Source organism: Hipposideros armiger, unplaced genomic scaffold (genome assembly GCF_001890085.2).
Source record: "Hipposideros armiger isolate ML-2016 unplaced genomic scaffold, ASM189008v1 scaffold_0, whole genome shotgun sequence".
Taxonomy (NCBI): Eukaryota; Metazoa; Chordata; class Mammalia; order Chiroptera; family Hipposideridae; genus Hipposideros; species Hipposideros armiger.
In genome coordinates this window covers 2,474,958-2,495,005 of record NW_017731350.1, presented here as the reverse complement: position 1 = coordinate 2,495,005, position 20,048 = coordinate 2,474,958, and the positions used below count along the sequence as shown (strand labels likewise).

Sequence of the window (20,048 nt, the reverse complement as noted above, 5' to 3'; positions counted from 1 at the left end):
TCAGTGGCATTGCTAGGATGGCCTGCCACCCCCTACCCCGCCCCCAGTGGAGAATCCTGACCCTCCTGCCCCCCCACCCCACTGCAGATGACTGGCCCTCTCTGGCAGAGTCCTGAGATATGACAGGCTAGGACATAATTGAATTCCCTTTGGTGCCCCGCCTGCCAACACCCTTTTCCAAGGCTTCCATTTATCCACTGAGCAGACTATGTGCTATTTGCCTTTGAAAATTTGCTCTCTTGGAATTAAACCTTTAAATGCTGCTCTTTTCCTTTTTTCTTTTACCTTGACCCCAGTATTCTGTCCCTTTCTGTTTAATTCTGGCCAAAATGTCTTTTTAGTCTTTTAGCTCTGCAACACCACTTCCTGCTTGTCAGGACCCAGACTCCTATGATCTTGCTTATTAGTTGATGGCCCCAAGTTCACTTATGTCTTCATTCCTGTAAAAAGCTGGAAGGGACCTTAGAAATTTAACCCCTCCCTCCCATTGACAGGAGGATGAATGAATTCCTCAAGTCCCAAAGAAAGGTAGACCAAAATGTAAGTTTCTCAGTCTGAGGCCCTTTTGACCACGCTGCTCAGGGGCTCTTGAGAGCCTGGAGCTGGACAGTCACCCCATGTAGATAGCCTCTCGGTGGGCTGCATGCAAATAGCTCCCTTGATACTATAACTCCAAACTTGCCTGGAGCAGAGGAAGGCATCGCGAAACTGACATGCATCAGACAGACAGTAGAACTTTATAAAACACGGAGACAGTGCTTTATAAAACACCACTCATCCTTGGAGGCATAACACTGATGTCAGTGCCTTAGAGCGTGATGGCTTTTACCACTTACAAGTGGTTACTATGAGGATTGGTGAGGTGATGTATGAAACACACGTCACACAGTGCCTGGCACAATGTATACATGCGATAAATGTTGGTCCCCAGGCTGTGGCTACTTGTGTCCACCCCAGGCCTGGCTTTGGCTTCCAAATTCTTATGTTACTTGATCCACCCACTTAGTCTTGGCAGCAAAATTGCCCTGCTGTCCACCTAGCTGCCTGTTTTCCTGATCGAGCTGCTGCCATACTGTACCCATTCTTCCTGCTGACCTGCCACCCTCTGACCTGGCTGAGCTGGTTGGGATCAGCATAGCTGGGTTCCTCCCTCCAGTGTCTTCTTTGAATCACCCACAATCACACTAAAGATCTCCACAAGTGCTTCATGAGGTGACTTTCCCTCCCCAGCCACACAGAAGACATCCCTTCTCCTCTTCCAATGGCACCTGGTACCAACCCAGGGGGGTCTACTAGTTTTCTATTTTGTAACAAATTACCCGAAATTGAGCAACTTAAAACCCATTGATGAACTCACAGTTCTGTAGATCCGAAGTCTGGGCACAGTGTGACTGGGTTCTCTGTTCAGGGTCTCCCATTCTCAACTGGAGGTCAGGGTGCTCTTCCAAGTTCACGTGGTTATGACAGAATTCAGTTTCTTGCAGCTCAAGGACTCAAGCCCCTATTCCTCACTGGCTGTCCTCGCAGCTCCTAGAGGCTATCAGTGTTCATCCATGGGGCTCCTCCATCTTCAAAGCCGGCAACACAGACTCTTTCACTTGGAATCCCTCTCACACTTCAAATCTCTCTGACTTAGAATCTCTTTCACCAGGAAGAACCCGTCCCTTGAAGAGCTCACCTAATTAGCTCAGGCCCACTGAGATAATCTCCCTTTCTTAAAGTCAACTCTGCCAAATAACATAACCTAATCATGGGTGTGGTATCCCCTCTATTCACAGGGTCCCTCCCACTCTCCACAGGAGGGGATTCTACAGGGTGTGGGTCACAGGGAGTCATCTGCCTACCTAGGAGTTCACATACAAAGACGCGGCCATCCTATAGACACTTTGCCCTGGTACATCTCCACTCCACCAATTTTGCTTCAACTACTTAAATCACGTTTTAAGACTCCACGTTTCTATTTTTTTCATCAAAAGTCACCTTGGCCACCCTTTACTTCACAGCTTTGTGTGCCTCATGTTATGTCCCTGCTTGAGAGCCTACAATGAATGGCTCCTTGGTGACTGAGACATCAAGTTTGGATCTGAACCTTCACCCTGGGCAGCTCCCCATCTGACCACGTGCTCCCATCTCACCCTCATCCCCAGCTGCTCCCGAGCACGTGCGCGTTCACCAGGAAGATGGTTTGCTCAGCCCCCTCCCCTGTGAACGTCTGTGCTTCCTCCTGCCATCCCTCCCCACCACCCAGAGCGCCCTTCCTTCGAGGCCTACCCCACTCGTCTCACATTCTCCCTCCAGCCAGTTCAGCTCCAGGACACCACTTGCTTCTCACCAACGGGCAATCGTTTGTCATCCTGGAGCTTTCAAATTGTTTCCTGTGAAGTTTATCTCTCGGCTAGATTGAAGACTCGCTGAGGGGCAGAGACCGCGATTTATATTGAAGTCATGACTCACTACAGAATTCACATAGTTTTCAACATATAGGAGACAGTCAGGAAATCGGTGGGTGTGAGCACAGCAGACTCGAGTAGGCGGCCAGAGTTAGAATTTCAGCTCCACATTTACTAGCTGTGTGATTTCAAAACGTTCATCTCCCTCAATTTCCTTCTCTGGAAAAATGGAGATTATAATACTATTTTATGGGTGTTAAGTGAGTTACTGTTTGTAAAGAACTTAAAATAGTCTTGGGTGCTCACTAAGCACCATATGAATGTTTGTTAAATAAATAAATAGATCGTGCTGATCAGAGACCGACCCCTGGAAAAATCCATTTGTACAGTTTCCTCATGAGTATGTGTATTAAACTGTTAAGCATCAAAGAGGAACTAAAAAAAATGGATTCCATTTCAATTCTTAGATTTTGAGTGGAATCCAATGTGATGGTGATGAATTCTAGTTAATTTTCTTTCTTTCTTAAAAGCAGAAGTAGCCAGTCATTAACTCCGCAGGCATTAGGAGCTATTTAAAGATGTCCTGCTTCAAATCAGTTATGCTTAAGAAGACCTCGCTGACAGCTTTCATTCTATTCTACATCTACATTAATTGGCAGACCAAAATGTAGGCCAGGCTGACCCTTCTTAGAACAAATGGACAAGAGGAGATCTATCGTTTCTTATAAATTTTCATATCTAGTATTGGAAAAAAATCTCCTTTGGTGACCAAGCAGCTCCTCAATTCCTACAATAAAGAGTATTTGTAAAGAATTTATCTACAGAGAGATTATTGCATGTTGAAACCCTTGCTTCAAGAATAGAAATAAACGCAGCCTCTGCTTTTGAGTCCAAGTATCTTGCAAGCCTTTCATACTCGTACAAGAAGTTCTATTTTTATACTCTCATCCTGTGGGGTTAAAAAAAAAGAAAAACACATCATGTACTGTATGTATACTTCAGTCAGTGATGCGTATAGTACATGCTTGATATGTTTTTCTTCCTTTTTTTTCTTTTCCTAAAGCCTGCATATTTAATATTTCAAGAAAATATTTGAATATGGCCTTATGGAAGGTTTCAAAAGTCTCAACGGGAAATACCTCTTCTCCCAAACCTTGCTGAGGTTGCCCCTGATCTGAAGTTGCCATATTCCTGTGTTGAATGTAAGGGTCTTACAATGGTGCATTAACAGGTAGCGACGTATATAGATGCCATATCTTTTCCCCTTGGCGGTTACTGCTTCATTGTTCCCCCAAGTTATCACTGCAGCCAGGCATGATTTTCTCTCCTCTGATCCTTTTTTGTTTCTCGTTAATTAAAAATGAGGGGCTATAAGGATTCTTAATTAATAACTATATGAAGATAAAACTATAGCCAAGTATACTGAGAGCTTTCTCACTAACCAATGTTTATCTCATACTATACACACACATGCACACTTACACACTTTCACTTACTTATACTCACATTTGCACACTTACACTCACTAATACACACAATTTTCTCGGTGAAAGAAAGTACCATTAGAGATGAATGAATCCAACCCCTAGTCCATAAATAACTTTCCTTTTTAGACGTAAACTCCCCACAATATTCTCAATATTTAAAATTAAAATTAAGCTTGATATATGTTGGTGAACTCTATTCTTGGGAAGAGTCTTACAGAATGAAGAAGGTCATGATTAGATAACCTAGGAAGCCACCTTTTTTAGGAAAAAAAAATCTATGTGTTCCCTTTTTTTTCAACAATTTGATTAAGGTATAAGTGATGAGTGACATACAATAAGCTGCTTATTTTGAAAGTGTATAGTTTGACACCTTTTGATGGATGTGTGTACACTGAAAAGCCATCCTCATTAATATAATAAACATATTGATCACCCCCAGAAGCATCTTTGTGTACCTTCCCCATTCCAGGTAACCACTGATCTGTTTTCTATCACTAGAGTTTTCATTTTCTCACATTTTTATATAAATTAAATACTACAGGCCGGCTGAGTGGCTCAGTTGGTTAAGAGCTTGCTCAAGAGTTTGAGCTCTGAGCAACAGCGGTTCGATGCCCGGCCCGAGCTGAGCAGCCGCTGAGCTGCCAACAGGTGGCGGGATGGCTCAGCTAAAAAATATAAAAAATATAAAAAATAAAAATAACCTTATAAATTAAATACTACAGTATGTATTCCATTTTTGGTCTGATCTCTTTCACTCGGCATTATTAAGTTTGGGGCTATTATAGATGATAAATCTGCTATGAACATTTGTGTACCAGTGTTTGTATGTACCTATGCTTACATCTCCCTTGCCTAATTACCTAGACGTGGAGTGCCTACAGCATATGGTAGGTGTATGTTTAGCTTTTCAAGAAATGGCCAAACTGGTTTCCACAGTGGATGTAACATTTTGTATTCTTTCCAGGCTCCACATCTTTGCCATCACTTGTTATGGTGTCCTTTCAATTTTAGCCATGCTAACAGAGGTATGGTATCTCCTTGTGGTTTTAATTGGCATTTCCCTAATGGCTAATGTCAAATGCCTTTATATGTGCCTTCCATATATCTGTGGTAAAGTGTTCACATCTTTTGTCCACATTTTAATTGAGTTATTACTCTTCTTTGTATTGGGTTGTCAGAATTGTTTATCTATTGTAATTGCAAGTCCTTTGTTGGGTATGTTTTGCAAATATTTTCTCCCAGTCTGTGATTTGCCTCTTCGTTTTCTTAACAGTGTCCTTTGAAGAGCAAAAGTTTTTAATTTTGAAATCTGATGTATTAATTTCTTTTTTATAGTTTGTCTTTTGTGCTGCAATCAAATTTTTGTGAAATTCAAGGTCACTAAGATTTTCTCCTATGTTTTCTTTTGGAAGTTTTATAACCTTAGCTCTTACATTTAGATCTATGATTCATTTTAAGTTTTTATATATGGTAGATGATAAGGGTTGAGGTTCAGTTTTCATTTGCATATGGCTACCAGTTGTTCTAGCACCATTTATTAAAAAGATTATCCCTTGCCAAAAATCAGTTGACTGTGTACAAGTAGGTCTATTTCTGGACTCTCCTTTCTGTTCTTTTTATATTTTTGTCTATCTTTACCCCAGTATCACTCTGTCTTGATTATCATAGCTTTACAATAAGACTTGAAAGCAAGTAGTGTAAGTCCTCCAACTTTGTTCTTCTTTTTCAAATTTGTTTTTAGCTATTCTTTGTCCTTGGAAGCAAACTTTTTTTAATGCAGGCTGTAAGCCAAAAACTTAAGAGAACTGCAAACTGACTGCATTAACCAAGCACTTCACAAACATTGTCAGCCCTTAACATGGTCCCTTTCTGTTAGCTAGATGTTAAGGATTTTCTTTAACAATTTCTCAAGAATCTATGGTGTGTGTGTGTGTGTGTGTGTGTGTGTGTGTGTGTGTGTGTGTGTGTTAAAAAGAACTTTATTGGGTGTTGGGGGTTCAGATGAGGGCTATGAGGATATCGTCCTCCATGACACGGGGCTACATGTTGATGTGGAGATGTTACCCTCACGTGATCCATACCAGTGTACAGTAAATTGTGATGACATCATGGGGAAGTGTTCATTCTGCTCCCTCTTTGCCTTTCAGTGGAGAATAGAGCTAGACCGGGGAGTTTTGAGCAGACTAGGTTAGGATAAAACTTTCGTGGACCAAACCTCTAACCACTGAGCCATCGCCACCTTCTCCCCTTCCCTCTGTCAGATATCCATTCCTGGTAGCCCTTGTTACCCGCAGGCCTCCTGGGCTGTAGCTCCTCTTTTCCAGTTTGGTGCCTTGACTCACTTTGTCAGGCTTATGACACTCTAGGACTTGTGTTTGGGAGAGCTCTCTGGCTCCAAAGCTCTCAGTCCTAGACTCAACGGCCCAGCAAAGAGTATATTTTTTCCTGCTGTGTGGAGACTAGAGTGTTCAGAATGGAGTAAGTGGAGCCCCTGATGGGCTCCGGAATCCCAGACACCCAGGTGGCACCTGGCTGCACATGGCTCTCCACAGGACCTGCACTTGAGCCTCCATCCCCTGACCCTACAAAAAGGGTGACTGAGCGCCCACTTGTCAGAGCCCGTCTTTATTCATTATACACTTATTTTGATCCTTAAAGCCCCCCTCAGGCAGGTCTTATTATCCTTTCTTTGGGGGGGGGGGGGACTGAGTCTCAGGGAGATAAGATAACTTGCCAAACAGCAAGTGCAGGGACAGGCCTGCCTGCCTCCCAGCCTTGACCCCAGCCCCCCTCCCTTGGGGCCAGTATCCAGGGAGGTCGTAGGATAGCTTCCCTCAGCAGTTTGATGGCACTGTTATCACTTACTTAGCTTTGGAACCAAAATGAGTACTTGCCAGCATTGGAATAGATGAGGGAAGAAGCGCAAGTGGGGTTCCATGGGGTTTGTTTCTGGATTGCTGATGAACCCCGCCCTCTGACATCTGTGGGCAGCCTGGACTTTGAATAACGCTGGCTGTGGCCTGCTTGCCTGTAAACTTTCCCGCTTTGGGATGAGAAGGGGCTTTGCTAAGGAGGGTGACAAAGGGCCCCTCTGTGTGGCTCTGTTTTTTAGAATGGTTTCCCTAGGCCCCTGGGCTTCTCAGAAACTGGCAGCCACGTTCTCTCTGCCACATAACTCCCTTTGAGGATCATCTCCAGTCTCCATGGTAACTGCATGTCGGGAGACAGCCGGCTCTGTACTGTGGCTTTGTATTAAACACAATGAATTTAAATTGGATGCTCGGCAGTGAGGCTAATCATTCTGGATTAGAGAGAAGCCTGGAGCTCCTCATTTCATAATTTTTGATGTTGGCACAATTCTCAGTGTTAGCCCTGTAATTCCAGCCCAAGCCACACCTACCCCTGTTTCTAAACTGCAGTGAGGTCCAGTTTCACTTGGGCTTTTCTCCACCCTTTGACAGAGGAATCTTGGAGCCCGGGAACGCCTCAGTCAGGCCAGGGCTATCCTGCGTTCTACTGTAGAAGGGGCAGCGTGACATAAAGGACATCTGGGGGCTCTAGAGTCCAAGGGACCCTCGTTCAGTCTGGCTGTGTGACTTCCCCTGAGCCTGTTTTCTTATCTGTAAAATGAGAAGAGTAGCCTGCACCTTACGGAATCATATTTCTAAAATCTTTTTATTGTAATAAAGTATATAACTTACCATTTTAACCATCTTTAGTTGTACAGTTCAGTGACATTAAGTACATTCACAGTGTTGTCACCACAATAATCCATCTCTAGAACTTTTTTATCTTCCTCAACTGAAACTCCATACCCATGAATCACTAACTCCCCATTTCTCTCTCCCCCTCAGCCCCTGGCAGCCACCATTACACTCTCTGTCTCTATGAATTTGATTATTCTAGTTACCTCATATAAGTGGAATCACACAGTATTTGTCCATTTGTGGCTGACTTATTTTACTCAGCATAATATCTTCAAAGTTCATCCATGTTGTGGCATGTGTCAGGATTTCCTTCCTTTTTGAGGCTGGATAACATTCCATTGTCTGTTTCTAGCACATTTTGTTTATCCAGTCATCTGTCGATGGGCTCTTGGGTTGCTTCCACCTTTTGACTATTATGAATAATGCTGCTATGAACATGGTTATGCAAATATCTGAGTCCTTGCCTTCCCTTACAGAATCATTTTGAGGATCAAATAAGATCATAAATGTTAAGAATATTGCACATAGTAGGCTGTCAGTGAAAGTGAATTTCTTTTCTAAAAGTAAGGTCAGCCACCCACATAAATACTCTTTTGCCATTTCCCTTGAAGACCAAGGTAATAAATGTTATGTTAAAAAAAGTTCCTAAAAAATTTTTAAAAATAAAAAAATAAAAAAAATAAAATAAAAGTAAGGTCAGCCTAGGAGCTAACTGCCACAGTGGTCCGATGGCTTTATTGAGAATAGTGTCACTTTTTGCTAACAGGCTGCTTCTGCATTCCTGGGACATGCTAGCCTGCCATGCCTGGGAATTAACACAATTTCTTCCAGGATTTAAAGGAAATGTCTTAAGCATGGAAACATGCATTGAGTCTCACAATTAAAACCATGCATACTTTTTACGTTTCTCCCACCATTTGGTATTCACGTATTCCTAGTGCCAAAATGAAAAAATGTTAGGGCTGATGTATAGGCTTCCTTATCAGTTGTCTATTTTAAGTACATCCCCTGGGAGACCCTGAAGCTGGGGTGGGATCGCCTCAGGCTATGAGATTCTGTGCGTAGTTACTATTTCAGCAGTATCAGATCTGTTCTCAGCATTACAGAAGAGTGTGGGATTTGGAGTAAAAATACCTAGATCTCTGTCTTGGCTCATCTCTTAAAAAAAATGAGATGATGAAATGTGTGTTGCACATGGTGGCTGTGAAGGCTGGATGAGGGAAGTACTTTGCTGTGCAGATGACCCGCTCCAAGAGCACTGGGAGCCTGGAGGGAGAAAGGGACCAGGCCCTCGGGCTGCTTTGCAGCTCTCCAGGAGATTCTCTCTGGGTCTAGTTTCTTCCAAAATTTTCGATAGTGGTGGTGACTCTTCTGCTGCCTTGGGCCCTTCCCAGGTAAGAACCCCGGAGCCCAGGAACCATCTTTCTCGGTCCTCTGAAATTAGCCTTTCCAGGCTTGGCTGCTGGTTCTGCTGCCGGCACCGCTGCAGCTGGAGAGAGCCAGCTGCCTTTGAATTTAGCTATTTATGACAGAAGGGAAGGGGGCCAGGAGCTCTTGCACAGCCCCCTTGTGACCTGTGTCTGACCCAGCTGCTCCCTGCAGCATGGCAGTCAGGCCTGTTCTTTATTGATGAGGCTGAAGGGAGGAAGGGAGATGGGGATTTCACCCAGAATCTCAGACCTTTCTCTCACTTCTCAGCAGCGCTGCTGCTGGTAGTGTGGTGTGCACCCAGGGGTCTACCTGTTGGGCAGGAGCCAGACAGCCGTCAGTCAGGGCTTCCTGAGCAGATGTACTCACTGTCCCTGAGACCCGAAAGCTGCCCTGGATTATTCATCTCTAGGGAGGGGAACCTTGGGTCTCCCCGGAGGGCCTGCACCTCAACCTCTAGGGCAGCTCATCTCTCCTGGGAGCCAGTGAACCAGGGAGTTACTGGCCTTGGTAGGAGGGTTTGCTTGGATTTCATAACCCTATGCCAGCCTGGTCTTCCTCCTGCCTCTTGGCTGTTCCTTCCCACTCTCCTTCCTGGTTGTCTTCGTCTTAATCCTCCTTATATGGCTGCTTCTCGGTGTCCTATCTAACACTGTCTTCTCCTCTTACCTACTCTCTCTACCTAATCTGTTACTGAGGACTCCCATGTTTATAGCTACAGCCTAGACACCACTGTGTACCTCCCCCAAATCCTCCCATGCCAGTACTGACTTGCCCAAATCCACAGGACTTCTCTGTAGTACATCCGGAACTGAGGTCCAGGTCTGCCAGGCTCCAGAGTTCAGACATCTCTCACCAGAGCATCCTGCCTCCACACATTGTCAGAGAATCGAACTTCATTTCTAATCAACTAAAAACGCAAATGTCACGCTAAGTCCCAACCAAACTCTGGGCCTGCCCTGGGACCACTCCCCATGTTTTTGGCTGTGCTGGGCATCTGCCTGGACCCCTTTGTCAGCCATCCCTGAGCCTATGGTTCCCACTTCTCTAGTTCTCCCAGCCTGCTTTCCCTGCCCCTGCTCCTGGACTCACAGAACTGGCCCATTACAGCAGCGCATTCATTTCAGCATTCTCTTGTTGATTCTGCAATGCATCTCCCATACAGCTTTCCCAGGCCTCATCTTGGCTCAGACCAACACTCCTGACTTCCCCAAAAACCTTTCTTCTGGGACATTAGCATCATTTCCTGTTTGACTAAGAAGCCTGGGACTAATGGCCTATGCACCCTTGGTTCTCCTCCATGTCACCTCTGATTGTCATCTCCTTTATCCACCCCCTTCCTGAATGGATGGGAAAAGATGTCCCTCCCAGTCTAATGGATATGAATATCAACCCTCAGATTCCTCATCTGAATAATGGAGGTAATAATGCACCAGACAGTTGTGAAAACTAAACAGGCAGGAAAAGTGCTCAGTGGGTGTTTGTTATAATTAGAGATTTTCATACAGTTGAATGTCCCTCAATCAGCTCTATCTTAAGATGTCTAAAAATGCCCTTCCCTCCTAAATTTGATTGTTTCTCTTCTAACACTATTTTTGCAGCCACATAAGCATAAAACTTCCCTCATTATTTACATCTCCCTTCTTCTGTCATCAAACCTTGCTTCTTCCAAGAAACAGGCTTCACACATGTCCTTCCACCCCAGTCCCCAAATTCACGTCCATCATCTCAGCACTGCAGTTGAGCTTGCACACCACACCCAGAGAGATGTTTTGAAGTCTGATTTTCATGTTCTTCCTCTGCCCAGAAGCCTGCTGTGACCACAGACATGTCCAGGGCTGAAGGTGTGGTCAGAGTCCTCTCTGTAAATGTGCTTCTAGACACCACACTCCCTGAGATCCCTCACTCCAGCCACCTCCACAAAAACAAGTTGCTCACCTTTGCCGACCGGACGGAATCCAGGTTCATCAAAGTCCAGTTTGGTCCTCATCAGACCTGACCTTGGCCAAAACCAAACAGGTCTATTCTCAGCCCTCAAGCTGTGCGCTCTCAACCCCACTGACTTTCCCACTCGATTTCCTGCTCCAGCATGTCACATCACGCCCACCGTCCCGCTCTCAGCCTGCCCGTCCTCAGCTGTCCTTTCCTTCCTGTTCTTTTGAACTTGATGCTGCCATCATCGTTGAGGAATATTATCTTGTGGTACCTTGTACTCTCATGCTATTTTGAAGTCATTTCTATTACAAATGAACTTTTTCCTTGTCCTGTTTGCCATCTGGACTCTAAGCGTCCTCAAGGTGCTTACATTTCTCACTTCTTCTGGCGCATACCAGAGGGTGCATATGGTGTGCATAAGTGCTACCTACAAATTATGCTTACTGTTTATCAACTATAATAGTTATCATTGTACTATAATTAGACTTATAATAGTATTATAAATCACTGCTATTCATTAGGTTCGTACTATGAGCAGGCACTGTGCTAGGTGCTTTACATGCATTATCTGCTTTAATTCTCACAGTAGCCCCATGAGGGATGTATTATTATCCCATTTTACAAATGAGGAAATGGAGCTCAAGGAGATTAAATAACTTGCCCAAGGTCTTACAACTAATAAGTGACAGAGCTTGGATTTAAACCTAGATCTGCCTGCCTTAAAGTCCGATTCTTGTCGCTATACTATTTTGCCTCTAAATACATAATGTGCCTTTAAATGGCAGGGAGATTCAGAGTGGGAAAATGTCCCTTTCCCAGAGTGTACTGTGGATTGAATGTTGCCTGTTTCCTCTGTAGAAACTTCAAAGAATGAAGAGTGCGTTTTAGAAATGGTAGTGCCTAGAGTGAGAGCCTGGCGAGGCCAGGACTGTGCCCCAGATGATGTCGTAGAGGACCCAGAAGGCAGGAGTGGGAAGTAAAAGGAAGTCTAGGAGTTGAGTGAATTGTAAATGTACAATTTGGAGAACACCAGTCAGCTGCAGGATGAGCTCAACAGGCTGCAAATATGGGTCAAGAAAAGGCTTGAGAGCTGTAGGCAGCCAGCCACAGAGGCAGACGGGAAGGCCCCAGGGAGCTGATCACACATCACTTGGATGCCCTGAAGAAAAGAAAAGCTGGGGTGTTTTCTGTGTGTTGTTTTGTTTGTTTGCCTGTTTTTCAGAGAAAAGGCATTTGATAGAGGGCATTGGGGAGACTCCAGAAGAGGATGAGGCAGGCAGTCAGTGGTCAGCATTCGAGCGGCCTGGGAGGGGATTAGCAGAGAAAGGGTCAGTGTCCTGAGCCTCCAGGGTGAGCTGGCTCAGCTGACAGCGAGGCCCAGTGTAAGCCTGGGAAGAGCCTGATCTCCCTAGGTCAGACCAGTGTCGCTGATAAAAATGCGGGACTTCTTGTTAAAACATTATTAAGAGTTTCAAGACAGCCACCGCAGCGCATTAAACTAAGCATAGAGCCCTTCTAAATGCAGGGAGGGCACTGTGGGACTGCGCAGGCCACGTGCCCATGAAGCTGGCCCTTGCTGGTGGACTTGTGTTTCGGGATGGGAAAGGTATTTTTACTGAGTAGCCAAGTGTAGCAGCCAACCAGATCCCTGAGGGTGAAGGATGTTACTCAGAGCAGGAGAGAAACCACTGAGCTGGTTTTTTGGGGGTTTTTTCCTCTTGTACTTTGGGAGATTATGAGTAAAAAATGGAAGATAATTTTAGTGTGAAAAGAAAAGGAAGTGGTTCAGCGATCCAAGGGAAGCAGATCCATCTGGATAAATGATGGTTTCCCCAACTGCATGCAGAAATGCAGAAATGTTCGCATTGCACTTAGTTTGCAAAGCACATCCAAGTGCTTGACTTGTTCGCTGATTCTCAGTGCACTAGTGTTCCCCTTAAAGACCGAGTTGCCCTTAATCTATACCCCTAGATGGTAGCAGATCCTGCTTTTCTGATTCCAAGAACCTTTCCCAAAACACACCCCTCTCCTGTGCACAGGTGTGAAAGTATGTTCCAGAAAGGCCCTTCCCCCACCTCCAATGAAACACCGCTGGGATTAGCTCTGGCCCAAGTGCCTTCTCAACAGCAGAGCACAAAGTTTGTGCCTTGACCTAGTGGTTCTTGGCTTTGGAGCAAGAGAACCAAATCTTTTTCTTTTGGGAGGATGGGATGCAGTGGCAGAGAGGGGAAAAACACTTCTGTTGGAAATTCAGCAAACCATGATGAGAGCTGCAGCACTGTAGACAATGGGAAGAGAGTGACTTTCCAAAGATTTGTCCTGACGAAGCCAGGAAGGGTGAATACATTGTTCTCTCCAACACCATGATGTCAGCAAATACATCATATTTGCAATTTCTTTCCAGCTTGCTGAGCTGATCTCTGGTTAAAAATGGAGCCCCCCCTCCCCCACCACCCGCCCGCCGTGGACCCCGCAGTGGTCTGATAGTTTCTGAAGCATGGAGATGACATTACAGGTTTAGGCTGCGTTCAGTACAAGTTCCTGCCGAGTGTGTGCCTGGAAACTGTCATAAAATGTATTTACCATTATGTATATTGGGTTTTCTTAGGGAGCAAATGGAGACAACATTACTGGGCATCCATTAAGTCCAGATTTACCCAGCAGTACATCATGAATGTCAAAAACAAAATAATGGGAACCCTTTGAAATAGCAAAATGATGTTTCCTTTCCTGACAAATGTGTATAAGGGTGCTGTGTCTGTTGGTTAAACAAATGGCCCTAATGTCCAGGTTAACATAATAGTGAGAGATGTGAAATCCAACATTCACAAGAAAACTGAATGCCACAGACACAATGAGGAATGCTTGGTTGGACAGCAGTTTACATAAAAAAACAATAAGGACTTGGGTTGGTAGATGGGCAGTTCTGGTCAGCCACCAGGCTCTAGGAGGCCCTAGTAAGTTAGCTTTTCCGTGGTCATGTCCGGTATAATTGGAGGTACACATGTGTCATGAAGCTGCAATTCCAATTCCTGGCAACATAGACCCTAAATTCAGGGACCACTTACATGTGCTTGAGAATGTGCAAGCACCCTGTGTGACAGTAAATGTCACAAACTCGGAAGTGAATACATACCTGGAGGAGTGTTCATACAATGAATGAAAGCTACATAAATAAATTTACATGATGGTGAGTAAAAAAAAAAGCAAGTTACAAAAAGCATATGGACAGTACTGTACCATTTCTATACATTTTTAAAATCATAAATATAGCGAAAGCATAAAAACATGGCTCGGAGAAATTTTTATCAACCTCAAGGGAGAGGGCTTCTGTTGTATTGGAGTATTTTATTTCATTTTTTTATTTAAAAAGCATGAAACTTAAATACAGCAAAAATGTTAACCTCTGTTATATGTGACTAAATGGGTTCATGGGTACGTGTTGTGGTGTTTTCCAAATTTTTACTGTGTGGTTGAAACATTTCATAAGTTTAAAAGGAAAGCATTTTAAACACATAAGCTTGGTTAACTAAAGTTTAAATAGTTTTAGTTGCCTCAAAATTCATTTTTAAATGTATATTATAAAAATAATATATTCTATTAAATAAATTCAGAAAATTAGAAAAAATTAATTACTGAGAATGTCCTCACCCAAAAGCAGTTATTGTTAATGTTTTCATGTATTTTCTCCTGTGTGTGAGGGAGGGAGGAAGAGAGAGAGAGAGAGAGAGAGAGAGAGAGAGAGAGAGAGAGAGAGAGTATGTTTAAACACAGCTCTAAACATCTTGGATGCACATTGAATTCTGCCATTTTCACTCATTATAACATCACCCTTTTTCTGTGTTATGACTTAGCCTCTGTGAACATCATTTCTATTGGCTTCCGTTAAAGATGTTCCACAGCTTGCTTAACCAACACGTTTTTTGCATAAAAGCAGTTGTGAACATTCAACAGTCATGTATCCATAAACATAATCCCCTTTGAAAGCCTGAGGAACAGGACTGGGTCATGCTCGGCTGTTGATTTCTGAGGGACTGTCTTGTGGGACATGACACTAAAAAAGTCTGTCACACCTGTGATATCGCATTCCCATGAAGCCTGAGCTTGTCGGCGTTCACCCTGTGGGTGGGAACTGTACGTATTTTGAAAGCCAGCTCTGTGTGTCTCTTGCTGGAGAGGAAGCAAGTGCTCGAACCTGCAGCTGGGGGCGTGTTTGCTGATCCCCTTAAACTCTTGTTTTGAGGCCTGGGGTAACAGCAGAAATAATTATTCCAGGTATTTTTGCGCCCCTTCCCAGCTTTAGATGCACTCGTTTCCACTGCCATCTGACCCTCTCTGGGCCCCTGAGAGGTGAGGTGCAGGCACACAGCTGCCCCTGTATTACAACAGTAAGTAGGAAAGGCAGGACCATCATCCGATGTTCCTGCCTCCTTCCAGAACCCTTTCAGTTACCATCTGAGACCCAGGCAAGAGGGACGATGTCTGCCCAGAGCCCAGTAATCCCACTCCTAGTCCGCACTCAGAGTCCCTGGAATTCTCTGACAAATGACCTGAACACTTCCAGGGTCTACACAAGCCTGACTCTGTCCTCCTGGGGGCCAGACCGCCAGTGTGTACATACCTAGACCCAAGGGCAGCATTTTGCAGGGGGTGTATCCAGGGTCAGGAGATGTGAGCTGGAGGCAGGTGCAGAGACTGAAGACCTATGTCCCCTACAGTGTAGCTCAAAACTGCAAAGACTCCAAGGATTCTAAATTCAAGCCTGGCTTTCTTGGTCATTATGACGATACTATTTGTCAGAGGAGGAGGATAGACTATATTCTGTGTAATAGTTTGTAGCTTGATCTGTAACTTTTAACTATTTAGGGATTCAGCACGAGGACCTCCTTTTCTACTCTTGTTCTAGGACCCACAGATGTTAAGAACAGTCTTGGCTCTATTTTCACACTGCTGTTTCCAGGTTCCCTTTTTTTCTATCCAAGGCTACAGACATATTGAGGGCGGGGGTGTGCAAAAGAAAGCAGTCTAGAACCACAGAAAAATAAAACAATTTAGTGTGTAAAATCCCCATATATCAGACACCCCCGTGTCCACGTGTAAAAGCAAGAAATGCATCTCAGGACAAAATATGTAGCGTACCACCACCTGCTATGAAGATGAATCAGCCTGGCACGATCCAGCCAAAATCAGAAATAGAAGGCAGCTCGTAAAGCGACGATCTGCTGCTCTTCCGGCTTCCTCCCTTTCTCCACCGCCCCCCATGTCTTCTCCTTGTGTATTGCAGAACTGCCACCCTCTGTTGATCACTTTAAGCTATGCAAGAAATCAGACCCCAGGGTTCCCCATGACAACATGGGGAGTAGTCTCAGTGGCCCAGCCAGGGTCAGCATGGAAAACCAATGTTGCCAGAGTTTTCATTTTCATAGTTGCTTGGCCACTGAACTCATTGTTTTTTGGTTCTTATGCCCCAGCAACATTTCTGAATTGCAATCAAGGATTTCACTGAATGGAGAAGCAAGAAATCAGTAAGACAATTTCATTGTGCTGTTTTTCTCCCCTACAAAAAAACAGATAATACAGCTAAGTTCTGAATAATTAAACACACACGTTAGGACAAGACTTTCTGAAGTCCATTCTATTCTAGAAGTGATATTTCACTTGACTTGCACAACTACCCAGCACAGGAAGCTATTTTCATTGCGTAGGTAAAGAACCTGCATCTCAGAGAGGTTAAGTAACCTGGCTGAGGTGATCCAGCTGGGAGGTGGCATAGTGGGGACTGGAACTTGGGGCTGATTCCAAATCACTGTGAGGACCCAAATAGAAGGACAGGTTTTTGTCCACACTTTTAAACTCACCAGAAAAAAAGAGAATCACCTTCTATCAGAGCTCTCATAAAGTCTCTCATATTATGGGGTCCTGTCTGAATTATTTTAATTAAGTTTTGTTTGGACACAACACATTAGCCTGGAACGGCCTTCATTTGGTGCTGGTTTTGGAAGCTCGTGGAGGTCGCTAGCTTTTAAAACCAATTTTTAAATTTGTTGTAAAAAAGTTTGTACTGAGGGGAGGAGGGGATCTTTAATACAGATTTGGTCATTATTTCTGGGTGTATGCTTTATGATTGCTAGTGAGGCTTTTTAAAGATTTCTTTTTAAGTGGTATCTTGTAAAGATTGTGAATAGGATAATTTTCACTGATAAATCACACAGGGAGCTAAAAAGTGCTCGCTCTCAAACAAGATAGATGAAAATCAAGTTCATGGGCTTGGAAAAACTGAAGGCAAAGACCTTGATGGTGAAGATGCGTCTGGAAACTTTGAATAGGATTGTTTCACGAAATGTGAGAGGCTAAAACAACGATATATCCACATTAGCATTTTATGTATTATAGTTTAAATATATGTGTGTAACTACATTATTACATATTAAAAACAGACATTTGATCGTCATTTGTATTATATCATGTCATACCATACACAGATATTTGATTGTGTCATCTGTATACCCAAGTTGGCCAAAAATTGTTTAAGGGGGTCTTCTCTCATTGGGAAATAGGGGTTGGCCTTGAGGCTTGGGTAACACACGAGGTGGTTTTTCCAAAGCACAGAGCTGCAACCCAAGACGAGGAGGAAGCAGGTCTGTGTGCTGGGTCCATAGTAATGATGGATGCACACTGGCTCCTGCGCCTCCACACAGCTCCTCACAGTTTCCCAAACGTTGCTGCATTTGGGCCTCACGGCCTCTTGTGAGGTAGGGTCTATGGTTGTCCTGAATGTCCCCCCAAGGACCCCGTGTCTCCCTATGCCAGAGACTTGGGTGCAGGAAGAGACGTGACGAGACTGCTTTTCCCTCTCCCTCAGGCAGCACTAGTTGGAGGTACCACCATGATCATCGGCCACGTCCTACCTGACAAGGAAACCTCCCTCGTGGATGCGTACGAGAAGTGCCGGGGTCTGGCTGACCCCAAGGTCTGCTGTGACTATGCCCTCCACGTGGGGATCACCTGGTGGGCACCCAAGGTAACAGTGGAATCCTAAAAGAACAAGTGCTCTTTTAGGCAGAGAGGCCACTTGGTGGGAGCCAACTGTGATGTGTTCTCCCACAGGGGTGGGACACCCCTTCCACCACCACCATCCTAATTCCCCCAAGTGCCAAAGAAAAAACACTGTGATTCCATAAGGGGGCGGGGGGACCTGTTCTGCTTAATTTAAAGAGCCAGTTTTCCAGCAGACACAGTGTCTAAGAGAGGAGGCCTCAGGAGTGCTGACTCCTTGCTTTGACCCCAAGGCTTTCAGCATCTCCTGATTCTTAACACGAGGTGCCTCTGACACCTACGAGGACGCTGCTGAGTAATGGGCTCTGCAAGGGTCGGGCTTCAAGGGCCGAGGGTCATATGGTTTTTTTGTGCTGCGAGTGACAGCACTGAGCGGAGGTCTCAGAGGGGCTTATGAGGTCTCAGAGGCTCAGTGCTGTCTGGGATGAAAGGATGGGGGCACTTCTTTCTTACTGGCGCGCCTGCTCTGATGGCCCTGAGGCTGTTCCTGGTGTGTGGCTGAGGCTGGCTCCCGCTGGGCCCTTTTTCAGTTGAGCCTGTGCCCCAGGCCCTGGGTTTCCTGTCCTCCAGCTGCCCCAGGCCCCAGGGCCAGAGTGCAGCCCGCTCTCCCTGCATTTCCACTTCTTGCTCTTCCTGAAAACAGGTATACAGGTATGTGGATTTTGCTTTGTTTCTGGAGTTTTCCTGCTTAGTACTCCAGGGAAGCAACTTGGATAATCGTTCTTCCATCAATTATTTAATGATCACTCTGTGTCAGTACTTGAGTGGGTGCCCCAGAGTCATAAAAATAAATAAGCATTAAGAAGTTTTACGGCTGGCCAGTTAGCTCAGGTGGTTAGAGCACGTGTTCATAGCACCAAGGCTGCTGGTTCGATTCCCACATGGGCCAGTGAGCTGCGCCCTCCACAACTAGATGGACAACTATGACTTGACTTGGAGCTGATGGGTCCTGGAAAAACACACTGTTCCCCAATAAAAGTTTTTTTTTAAAAAAAGTTTTATGAAGTTCTTCAGCTGTGGACCCTGGTCTAAAAGGCCTAACACCCTTCTGAGATGGTCATTAAAAGCCTCGCTGTATTTCTGACCTTGGGTTTTAGCCTTGAGTGTGGGGCTCACCGGGTCTCTTCCGTTATTTCCAACCTGGTGCTTATGAAATACTTTGGACCCCACCACCACCACCACCACCAAGTCTCACCATGAAGATCACCCTCCGAGTTCTGGGCTAAGAGTGCAGACCACACTGAATGTCAGCCATTCCTGATCTTATATGGTTTTTTTGTCCATTTCAGACACTCTCCTGAGTGGTTGAACCCTATGCCCAAGCCTTTTTCCATTCCGCCTCCCAGAGTTGGCCTGGATTAGAGGGCCCAGTCAGATTCTCAGCAATGCTGAGGTCAGGCCAGCCATCTCTAAGTCCATCTCTAAGTCCATCTCTAAGTCCTCAGAGGTTGTGGGGACTTGCACACACCTATAATTTTAAATTCATGTTCTAGTAATCAAATAATTCTTTTTCTAACTACAGATTTTAAAAAATAGAAGAGAAAGGAAACCCATAATCTGGTCACCCCCCGCAACACAATCACTATTGTTATTTTAGCTTATTTCCTTCCAGTCTTTTTTCATACATGATTTTTATATAGTAACACTTTTGCTTAAGTGTGAGTAGTCTCTATTTGGCCGCATGGTCTTCATGACCATCAGCGCAATAGCCATCTAACATCCTGTCAGGTAGATGAACTTCAATTTATTTTCTTATTGTCAGACCAATGTTGCTCCCACTTTTTCCTAATATAAATAATGTTGGGATGAATCTCCTTATTGACATAGCTTCGTTCATATCTGCTTTGTTCTTAAATTAGATTTTCCCCAGTTTCTCTGGATTTTTGGCATTATTGTGTCTTCTTTGGGACACCACTTCCATTATGGGGTCAGGAAACAGGCCATAGGAATAAAAGTCATTAATGCATTTACCTCTAAGGCTGATTTGGAGCCAGAAACACAGGACAAACCTATGTGATAGAGGAAACATGTCTAGAAGGTAATGA

The 20,048-nt window shown here is 44.6% G+C and overlaps 1 protein-coding gene across 1 annotated transcript in view; it reads left to right on the top strand.

Moving 5' to 3' along the window:
* The window catches only part of DPYSL5 (dihydropyrimidinase like 5), an 81,364-nt gene that overhangs the window by 37,001 nt on the left and 24,315 nt on the right, over positions 1-20,048 (top strand). Inside the window, exon 3 of the mRNA XM_019642028.1 lies at positions 17,810-17,968. Within this exon, the coding sequence (XP_019497573.1) occupies positions 17,810-17,968 (159 nt within the window). The remainder of the gene's footprint in view (positions 1-17,809; positions 17,969-20,048) is intronic.